This window comes from Rhincodon typus, chromosome 31 (assembly GCF_021869965.1).
Source record: "Rhincodon typus isolate 14 chromosome 31, sRhiTyp1.1, whole genome shotgun sequence".
Taxonomy (NCBI): domain Eukaryota; kingdom Metazoa; phylum Chordata; class Chondrichthyes; order Orectolobiformes; family Rhincodontidae; genus Rhincodon; species Rhincodon typus.
This window is the reverse complement of record NC_063362.1, coordinates 33,871,829-33,883,002: the sequence shown is the minus strand read 5'-3', so window position 1 is coordinate 33,883,002 and position 11,174 is coordinate 33,871,829. Positions and strand designations below refer to the sequence as shown.

General features: G+C 42.1%; 2 protein-coding genes across 3 annotated transcripts in view; one reads left to right on the top strand and one right to left on the bottom strand.

The window, feature by feature from the left end:
• The window catches only part of LOC109916956 (proproteinase E-like), a 202,709-nt gene that overhangs the window by 65,337 nt on the left and 126,198 nt on the right, over positions 1 to 11,174 (top strand). The gene's annotated exons all lie outside the window — the stretch shown is intronic.
• Positions 1 to 11,174, bottom strand: part of hspg2 (heparan sulfate proteoglycan 2) — a 523,628-nt gene that overhangs the window by 448,058 nt on the left and 64,396 nt on the right. The window contains exons 3-5 of the mRNA XM_048614908.1: positions 5,476 to 5,611; positions 3,304 to 3,455; positions 2,222 to 2,351 (exon numbers count right to left, since the gene is read on the bottom strand). Of these exons, the coding sequence (XP_048470865.1) occupies positions 2,222 to 2,351; positions 3,304 to 3,455; positions 5,476 to 5,611 (418 nt within the window). The remainder of the gene's footprint in view (positions 1 to 2,221; positions 2,352 to 3,303; positions 3,456 to 5,475; positions 5,612 to 11,174) is intronic.

The following is an 11,174-nucleotide window of genomic DNA, read 5'->3' as shown; positions in this document are numbered from 1 at the left end:
CTCAAGGGATCTCTCTCCCACTACAACTCTCTCGTCCTCTCCACCTATCCTCTCCTCTCTCCGCCTCCCATTCTCTCCTTATTTATTTCAGAACACCCTTCCCCTCCCCCTTTTCTGATGAAGGGTCTAGGCCCGAAACGTCAGCCTCTCTGCTCCTATGATGCTGCTTGGCCTGCTGTGTTCATCCAGCCCTGCACCTTGTTGTCATGGGGTCCTGAGATGGGATTTTGCGGCTGTCGTGATTGTGAAGAGGTCAGCCAGGCAAATCTCTTAGAATATGAGGTCTTTGATTTGGTTTGTTAACCTGGTCCAATCAGGGAGCCCTGGCTGTCAGAATTAAACAGGAGTGCAGAAGTTCTGTATACGCTGAGAGCTGGCTCTGAGGAAGCTGGACCAGTACCAAGGGCTCTCCACATAGAAATAAAGGGTGACTTGGGTGACAGGATACCGGCCTCTGTGGCGATATTTCAGTGGCCCACAAGCTTTGAGGCAGCAATGGCTGCCATGGAGCTCAGACTGAATGCTAACAGCTGTGAGGGCCCTCTGTGCCTTTCTCTATTGGTGTATGTAACCTAACGGACTGATTGCTGCTGCACAAAAAGGCAGCAAAGAGGCTTACGAAGGGAATTCCCTCCACAGCCCTGGCCCTCCAACTGCCCACTCTCCACTTTCTACACCCCCTGTCACACTCACACCTACCCAGCCAGGCCTACCCTTCAGCTGCAGCTAATCCTTTCCCTTGTGGGATTCACATTACAGTGGCGGGGGTCACACTGGAAAAAGGTTTGGGAAGCACTGCTATAACTGGTCTTGAATAATGAATAATGAAGTTTGTTTAATGTTTTTCCATCTGTGTATCTTAAAGTCCCGTATGGCGTCCTCATCGATCTGTGCCAATGCAAGGTATTTTACTGACCTATACTGAATGTTCTTGTAATTGATAAGCTTTGATAACATTAGTATGGAACCATCCAGATGTTTTTTCTGTGCATGTTTCACATTTTCAATTTAACTCTACCTTAATTAATGATATGAATAATGATATGACTCAACTATTTGATTAGTTTGGAAAGTTTTACTTTTATTATAATTTACTTGCTCCATTTTCCCTTTGTTAGTTTGGGATATCTCAACTTTATGTCCACTAGTTATCTGCTGACTGACCAATTATAATAGTTGACACCCCACCCCCACACACATTGGTGGCAGCCTTCCATTTGTAAGATGATGGTTTGCATTTGGCAGTCAAATCTATATTGGACATCACCTGGTGTGCCTCAGGTGCTGCATCCTGACACAGTGGTCTCTGGTGCAGTCACTGTAGAGGAAGTCAATAGGTCAACAAGCAGCATGATGTGCTGTTTTCACCAGGCCTTCTTCTCGGCAGTTTCATCTCTTTTTGATTCCATTTGCCTCCTTTTGACATGCTTTCAAACAAACAGGCATCTTCCACAGCTCAAGGCCATCAGCAACAGACTCCAACTTGTCAATGTCAATGCCCGACATCTTCATGTTTCGCTTGGGTGTGGCCTTTTGGTGAAGTTCTGGACATCCAGGAGGTTGCAACCCTGCAGCTGGTTCACTGCGCAGATTGCACATTGAGCTGTTATACATCCAAACAACGTGGCTGAGCCAGTACAGACTTTGTTGGGCTAGCAATGAGTGTATGGTGATGGAATGAACACATTCCTAGATTTCTGAGTAGGTGACCTTGTCCTGTCAATAGTTACTCACTGATCGGCCTGCTGAAATAGTTAATCCCTTTATACCCATCAAATCTTGCCAAGTGATATAATTTCTTCCTTCAACCTTCTGTATTATACTAAAGAAATTCTTAGTTTCTTAAATATCCTCACTTGACTAAAAAAATCCCGGTAAATCTCTTCTGCACCCTCTCTACGACACAGATGTCTTTTCTCAGATAGAATTCCTATGCTTGAGATGTTCTTAAAAGTATAAATGCAAACATTGCAGACTTGATCTTTAATTCTTTGAAGCATTCCAACAGCATAAATGGTTAAACATTCATAATTAACAAAAAACCTGCTACTTTCACTCTTAAGACAGAGTACACACCCATTCAAATGCCACCAAAATCTTGGTCTCTCAACAACTGTGGAAGTGTCAATTCCAACAAGCCAACTCCTGTACAGCACTCAACAATAAAGGAAGGGACAGAAACCATCCAATGCTACTCATAAAGAGTGAGTGGGTTACATACGGAAAGCACTGGAGCTGACTGCCACAGAGACTGAAACTTCTTGCATTCCAAGGCTGTTTTCAGCGTGACAGATATAATCCCCAGCATCAGCATGTGTGGCCTGTCGAATGCGTAACGTTGGACCTTGCACCTAGAAGATAAAGCATAGTATTAGCACAGTGGGATCTTTCCTCTGACACCAGTAGGGGCAGTAACAAGATGGTAATGCTACTGGACTACTAATCTAAAGCCTCTGGTGACACTAGATCAAATCTCACTAAAGCAACTAGGGAGATTTAAATTATTTAATTTTTGAATATGCTGGAAATAAATGGTGTCTTAATTAATAAGGATCATGGAACAACTGAATTGTTCGTAAAAGTTCTTCCTGTTCACTATCGCCCTTAAGAGGAGGAAATCTGCCATCCTTATCCAGTCTGACCTACATGTGACTTTCAGCAATGTAGTCCACTCTTAAAACCCTCTGACAAGCCACTCAGTTGCAACAATCCATTACAGTAAAAAGCATTGTGGGTGCCCCTACATCATATGGACTATAGCAGAACAAGGCAACAACTGACCATCATCTTTCCAGGTCAATTAGAAATTGGCAGTAAACAGTGACCTTACCAGAGATACCCACAGTTCCAGAGCAAATAACCACACAGAACTGGGCTGCTCTCAGCTCTCAAGACTTGTACTGCCAGATTCACCTCAAGGTTGTCACTCATCAATCTGAACATTAACACTTACTGAGTCTGATATTTGAATAATAAACAAAACTTAAAGGAGGAAACTGGTCAGGATTCCCACTCTTGGGGACCCAGAGAGTGAAAGGACTTGCCTTTCAAGCTGTTAGAGTGTCCCACAGTTCTGAAGTGTACTTGCTGCTGTGATAATGTAGGAATTGATGCAGCCAATTTACACACATTAAGCTCCAGCAAGAGCAACATGATAAATGATCAGATTGTCTGTGCTGGTGATATTAATCAAGATGTGTGCATCGGCTATGACTCTGGGAGAATTCTCATTGTCTTCCACGAAAAGGTCCATGGATGGTCCTTCTTTAACCCACCCCCAATCTAGAAATTACCATAACGTACCTGGTGATTGTCTGTTAGGTAACCACTTCTCTTGCGCCATGTGATCTTGGGTTGAGGATCTCCTGTCACATGGCAATACAACTCCAGCATGTCTCCCTCTGTTACTGAGCCAGGGGAGGGATGAATTCGGATTACTGGTACTGATCCTTCTGCTGTGGGGACAGTAGACACCAGAAACAGACAGATCAAAACATGGCAGGAGGAAACACCTCCAGAAAACTGAAAACAACAGTAAGCATGATAAGTCAGACATAGATATACATAGCTTGCACAAGTCTCATTATTCTTCCAACAGAATTCAACTAATTCACTAATGTCTTTTGGGGAAGGAAATCTGCCACCCTTATCTGGTCTGGCCTATATGTGACTCCAAAACAATACGGTTGACTCTCAACTGCCCTCTGAAGTGACCTAAGCAAACCACTCACTTTGAGGACAGTTAAGGAAGGGAAACAAATGCTGATCTTGCCCGTCATGGCCACCTCCCCAAAAAATTAAACAAAACAAAGTGACATATCTGAGAAATTGCTATATGCTACAGCACCTACTCTGTGCAGAAACCACAAATTAAATCGGTCATATTTGGAAAAGTCAGAACAAGTGCAAATATATTTTAATATGTTTTAGAAAATTTTAGAGGACTGAATAATTTCCAAATGACCCATTGTGATGCTGGCACAAAGTTTAAAATGGGTTTATATGGGTCAAGTTCTTGGGGACGTCGATGAGCGATACGAGGTAGCTCATTTTTAATGAAATAATTCTGCTTTCTAAAACTTTTTGAACTTTAGGTTTGCAAATAAATACATCAGTTTTCCAATATTTAGAGGTCAAAATTCCAGGTAATGATTTGGGGTTTAAAAATAACTGCCAATTACAGCACTCTCAACAAGAGGTTTCTATGGGTGATTGACCAATCAGAAATCAAAGGTATAGAGGTGGTTTTAGGTGTATCTGTTTTGAAGATAAACCGGGAAAAGGAAAGGATGTTTTGTTTATTGACACGTCATAGATTATGAAACCACCACACGTGCGACAGACAAACATTTCACCTTACAGAGAAACTCTTACAGCAACTGCACCATAGTTACCATTTAACAACCACAAAAGCCACTATATGAAGAAAGAGAAAAAACATTAAAAACTGTAAAATTATTTTGGAAGGAACCTCAAAGAATAAACTCTGTTTACCAGACTTAAGCCCACAAATGGAAAATTCTGAGTTGGAGTCAATGGACAGGAAAATGGCATGGTAGATAAATTATTTCCACTGGTTGGGGATTCAGAACTAGGGGGATAGTCTGAGAATTAGTGTCAGAACATTCAGCAGAGATGTTAGGAAACACTTCTATACACAAAAAGGTAGTAGATGTTTGGAACTCTCTTCCGCAAACGACAGTGGACGCTTATCAGAGACAAAGATATAAATAGCTGGAAAAGCTCAGCATGTGTGGCAGCATCTGTGGAGAGAAATCAGAATTAACATTTTGGGTCAAGTGACTCTTCCTCAGATAGTAGATGCTGATCAGTTTGTTAGTTTTAAATCTGAGACAGATAAACTCTGTTAAGCAAAGGTATTAAGCGATATGGGGCAAACGCAAGAATGTGGAGTTGGGCCACAGATCAGCTATAATCTCGGTGAATGGGAGAACAGGCTTGATGGGCTGAATGGCCGACTCTTGTTCCAATGAATAACTGAACACTATTGTTTTGGGAATTCCTGGCTTTCCTTCAGTTGAAACGGGATTTAGCTGTATGAGGCAGACCAAAGACACATCTGAAGGTGATTGTTTTCCCTAAGGTTAGCCCAATCCTCTGTAACACGTTATCTTCCAAGTTTTACAAGCTAAGAAACAACTTACTTGGTGCCAGTGTGAGCTCTTCACTACTGAAACATGATTTGCTTTCTAGTTAGTTTTTAAGACAGGTGGGTTATTAAAAAGGTTGCTCAGTAACAAGCGATACTGAGTTTTTCAGTTTAAGATGTTTTTAAGGCTACCTGTGGCCAAGCAGAAATGGATTATCTTCAAGTAGGAAAGATCCGAAATAGCTTCTTATGAAGTTGGAAGAGCTATTTATACTGAAAATCACTTCTGGGCACAAAGGCGAGACTGAACTCAATTATAGCCAACAGTGCAAATAAATGTAACACTCTGGAAAACTGGCACTTACAGGTTAACACTGAGACTTCAATGCGACCCTCTGAGGAGCCAGCAGCATTTGTTCCCACACACAGGTAGACACCAGCTTGGGCCACAGTGATGGAAGGGATAATAAGAGTCCCAATATCTAACCGTTCAACTTTGGCCTGGAAAAAAATTAAAGCAATGTACATAATCAATATTGATGTTGGTAGATTTGTATCTGTTCATATTGTATGAAGAATCTTCTATTTATGCACATTTTTCCATTTTAAATACCCTGTACCTATAACATAGAACAACTCCTTATGAATAGCACATTTGGTGGGATTTACAGTAAGTATACTGAAATACACCGAGACAGTTATTTACGAACACTGCCTCTATTGGGCTAAGGTGTAATTGCACTATAATAGATTAGCATGCAGACAGTTTGTATAAATGTAGGCAGAGATTTACAATTTAAATATAGCAACATTATTATAAAAGTTGAAAATTAGGGGCCGAAACAAAGTTCGTGTGTCAAATGTCTCTGACCTCTAGCCCTGCTTCACCACCACCTTGGACTTGGTCTCAATTTCCAGATGATTACTTCTTTTGCCCTCTTGATCAATTAAAGGAGGGCAACATATTCATGTGACTTAATTCTGGCCCAGCCAGCAACACCCACATCCTGTTAGAGAATAAAAACTGCTACACAAAGACATCATGTAACAACTAGAACTCCTCTCTCCCAACATTGTTCACTTTTTGGTAACTGTGACGAACATGCAGTATATTGACACTCTGGAACACATTCGTTCAGTAAAAGGCATTCCTTTCAAGCACCAGTTTATTAGCTTATAAACTTTGATAAAACAAAACGGAGCAAAGTTTCTCAAAAGCTGCAAAACGGCTGTTAGCACTCAAATGTTATTGGGTTACTTCACATTATTAATGCAGAAATTATACAGACCACCAGGGGGTGCCCTTGCCCAGGACTGAAACATCAATTTGCACATTTACAAAAGACCTGGTTGAAACTTGCTAAGTATTAGATAAACTGTGGGACTGGATACAAACTGCTTTGAAAAAGAAATTGTCCAAGGTTCCTTAGCAGCTTCCAAACGCATGTCTACTGCTGTCTAGAAGGACAAGGGTAGCAAATACACAGGAACACAACCACTTGCAAGTTCTCTTCCAAGCCACTCACCATCCTAACTTGGAAATATACGATCTCTCCTTTACTGTCACTTGGTGAAAATCCTGGAATTCTCTGTGGATATCCCTACACCAGTTGTTCAAGAACCACCTTCTCAAGGGAAACCAGAGGTGTGCAATAAATGGTGGCTCAACTAGCGAAGCCAACATCCTACGAAGGAACAAAAAAAAAACGTTCCATTCGCTTCCTCAGTTCTCACATCTGTTTTTATCTCAGCACTGTCCCCTTGGCCTCACAGCCAGGTTGCTCCTGGCCATCAAGGAGGAATGGACATCTAAGTTTGAGAATAGTTTGATGCAACACTTTGCAGAACTCCGAGTATTTTCCAGCAGAGACACTCAAAGTAGTATAGCCTCAGGCCCAATCACTAGACTGCACTGAGGCCGCCAGTATCAACAGCAATAGTCATTAGCCTTTCAATGCATAGGCTGAAGCCAGAATCATCATCCATACACTCCTGCATCTGTCGAGTGGCTTGGCTTGGTACATCTGTAGTTTTCCACCACCCAACTCTCACCAGGAGGGAGGTCAGCATCATTCATGACAACATACATTTCAGAACCAGTTGTCTGAACTAGCTAATGTGTTAGACACAAAGTTAAACAGGATCATGGGTGCTCCCGCCCCACCTGCGAGCACCCACTCAGTGTGAACCACTGTCTAAACTGCAGAGAGAGTGACACATCAGGCCTGAATTTGAATTGAGCTTCATTAAGGGAACAATGATGGTCTTCGTTTAGCAGCATGCGATGACGCACTTAATCAATCAGGAGGAACAGACAAATTACTCTAAAGAGGATAAAAAAACATTGCATTGAAAAAACACAATTTCCAAATGGTTCTGAAAAAGTTCAGAATTCATCCAATGCTTCCAAAACCCGACAATGATTTTTTTGACGAAAATGAAGAGTTGGTAGTAAAACAACAACTCACCTGAACCTGCAACCATTTGCTGGAATCATCCAGCTAAAGAAAACTATTGTAAGTAACTTAACACCTGCATGCTTCTGATTTTCAATAACAAAATGCACACATGAAAGGTCCTTAGGAGAAATGTTTTCTCCATACACAGTTTAGAGAAAAGCTGCAGGTTGCAAGTTTTATCACATTGATTTCAAGAAACTCATCTCTGTCTAGTTAATGCACAATAGATAGTAAGGTGAAACTGTTATTACAAATTTGCATTACAGCTTCTCATTCTTACAACACGCACAAATATTAGGATTACTGCATTATGAACATTTGTTTTCAGACCATTCCACTTGATGTTTTTGATGAGCAAGACCATATTTAAATAAGCCTTGAATTATGTAAAGCAAAACCCCAGTTTAGATATGTGACAAATCTAATTATTTCCCACTTAGAGTCACAGAGTCATAGAGATGCACAGCACAGAATTGGTCCAACTCTTCCATGCGATCAGATATCCTAAATTAATCTAGACCCATTTGCCAGAATTTGGCGCATATCCATCTAAACCCTTCCCATTCAGGTACTCATCCAGACGTCTTTTCAATGTTGCAATTGTACCAGCCTCCACCACTTTCTCTGGCAGCTCATTCCACACACACACCACCCTCTGCATGAAAATGTTGCCCTTTAGGTCCCTTTTAAATTTTTCCTCTCTCACCTGAAACCTAAGCTCTAGTTTTGGACTTTCTACCCAGGGGAAAAGACCTTGGCTATTCACCCTAATCATGCCCCTCATGATTTTATAAACCTCTATAAGGTCACCCCTCAGCCTCTGACGCTCCAGGGAAAACAGCCGCAGCCTATTTAGTCTCTCCCTGTAGCTCAAACCCTCCAACCCTGGCAACATCACTGTAATTCTTTTCTGAACCCTTCCAAGTTTCACAACATCCTTCCTATAGCAGGGAGACCAGAATTGAACACAGTATTCCAAAAGTGGCCTATCCAATGTCCTGTACAGCTGCAACACGACCTCCCAACTCATATACTCAGTGCGCTGACCGATGAAAGCAACTATACCAAACACCTTCTTCGCTATCCTGTCTATCTGTGACTCCACTTTCAAGGAACTATGAACCTGCATTCCAAGTTCTCTTTGCTCTGTAACACTTCCCAGGACCTTACTATTAATTGTATGAGTCCTTTTCCAAAGAGTCTCAGTTTCTGGACATTTAAACATAGTTGGCAATTCACCCATCTTTACTCAGGTTACTTATACTGTTTCTGTAATCCAAACCACTTAAGTGAAGCTGAAGCATAATAGCCTTTATAGTGACACAGCTGCAGTTTTCTGTGCATTTGAGAGAATATTGGTCTTGGTGAACGTGCAGAGAATATCTACTAGAATGGCACCAGAGCTACGAGGCTTCATCGAAACATGAGATTGTTCTTCTTTGATCAAAGGAGGGAATTTAATGAATGTTCAGAATGCTGAAGGAACAGGATAGAGTAAATAAGGAGAATTGCTCCCACAGAGAGAACAGTTGTTGACCACAGGGCAGATTTAGGGTGTTTGGCAAAAGAACCAGATGTGAAGAAGAGATTTTATTTTACATGAGTTATAATTGTGTACTGTGCTGCCTGAAAGGATTGTGGAGCAGATTCAATTTGAATTCAACTTTTGAAAGGGAATCAGATAAACATTTGCAAGGGACACATCTGTAGGGTTATGGGTAAAAGCAAGAAAGTCAGATCGAATGATTGTCTCAATCAAAGAACTGTAACAGGCATGACTGTTGAATAGCCTCCTTCTGAACTGTAAAATTCTCAGAAACTATGCGTTCAAAAGTTTATTTTATTGCTGAGCTCAACAGAACACAAGTCAAGTTGAATATATGTTTATGTTGTATGATTTGAAACAACAGAATCATGACAAATTCAGGGAACATGACAATTAAAGTTCTACAGGAAATGATGACACATGTAAGCATTGCATTTTGAGCAATACAGTTACATTTAAGGCATATTTACAGAATGTTCTTAGTGTTGGTCTCCTGTGGATTCAGGGCTACCTTAACCTCAAGATAAAGTGGAGCAAGATTCACACGCCTGTGTTAACCGTTTTGTGGTGATGTTTATGACACAAACACATCCTCAGATTTATGAGCCTGGAGTCACTTTAAATCCAGGTAGAGCTTCAGTGCTATTCTTCAGCTGTCCTAGCTGCTGGGACCTCATTGTTGATGATGTCACATAAACTCAGTCTGATAACATTGTAATTTTCAATTTCTCATCCCTGCTTTCACATTTCCAGAGATGTGTCCCTCCTTACCTCTGTAATCTTTTCCAACCCTGTATCCAACTCGGAGATCGCTGGTTTCCTCTAATCCTGACTCTTGACAATCCTTGATTTTAATTGTTCCAATGTTGGCAGCTGCGCATTCTCCCATCAGGAACCTCTGGGATTCTCTCCCTAAGCTCTCATCTCTCTAGACCCATCTCCTTAGGATTAATCCTAAAACCTAACCACTTTGATCAAGATTTTAGCCACCTGGACAACCACCGATACCCGGGTTACGCCCTGCACACACCCACCCGTACCCAGGTCACACCCTGAACAGTGTCAACGATCCCTGGGTCACCCCCGCCGATACCTGGGTCACACCCTGCACACCCCCACCGATACCCGGGTCACACACAATACCCGGGTCACACCCAATACCCGGGTCACATCCTGCACACCCCCACCGATACCTGGGTCACACCCTGCACACCTCCACCATACCCAAGTCACACCTGATACCTAGTTTGTACCTTGTATATCCCCCACCATACCTGGGCCACACCCTGTACACCCACTGTACGTGATGGAATGGTCTGAAAGCTGGTCAGTAGCTGTTCAGCAAGCTACAGTGCCCAGACAAGTGCAGCTACCTGCAGCTCTTGAATGCGCCTCTGTAAAACCTGAGCATTTTTGCTGGTTCCCCTTGGGAAGAAACCAAATACGGACATAGCCTGGATAGGAAGGAAAAAGGAGAGAAAGTGCGAACAACAAAGAAAATCAAAATGTAAGCAGCACACGATAGATGAACAATGGGTATCATTGTGTCTTGTTGACAGACTAGTTTAACTCTAAAATTGATCAGAACTAGAGGTTAAACATCTACAGATGCCTCACCAAAAGTTCCCCCTTGTTCAATTGGATTCTTCCTCAAATTCCAATCAAATTCATTTCACTGGCAGAGTACAAGGGAAGCCTCAACTCTGATCACTCAATCACCCCAGAAACCTGGACTTCATTCAAGAGATTTCAAGACCCAGAGCTGCCGTGTAGCACTGTAATTATCTCTGCTACATTCCCACACTGACCTCAACACCATGTTCAGATATGAGAGATAGCAAGAACTTCTGATGCTGGAGTCAGAGATAACACAGTGTGGACCTGGAGGAGCACAGCAGGCCAGGCAGCTTCAGAGGAGCAGGAAAGTTGACGTTTCGGGTCAGGACCTTTCTTCAGAAATGAGAAGGGGGAAGGGAGCTCAGAAATAAATAGAGAGAGGAGGGTGGGGATGTGGAAGGTAGGTGGGATGGTGATAGGTGAGTGCAGGTAGGCAATGGTG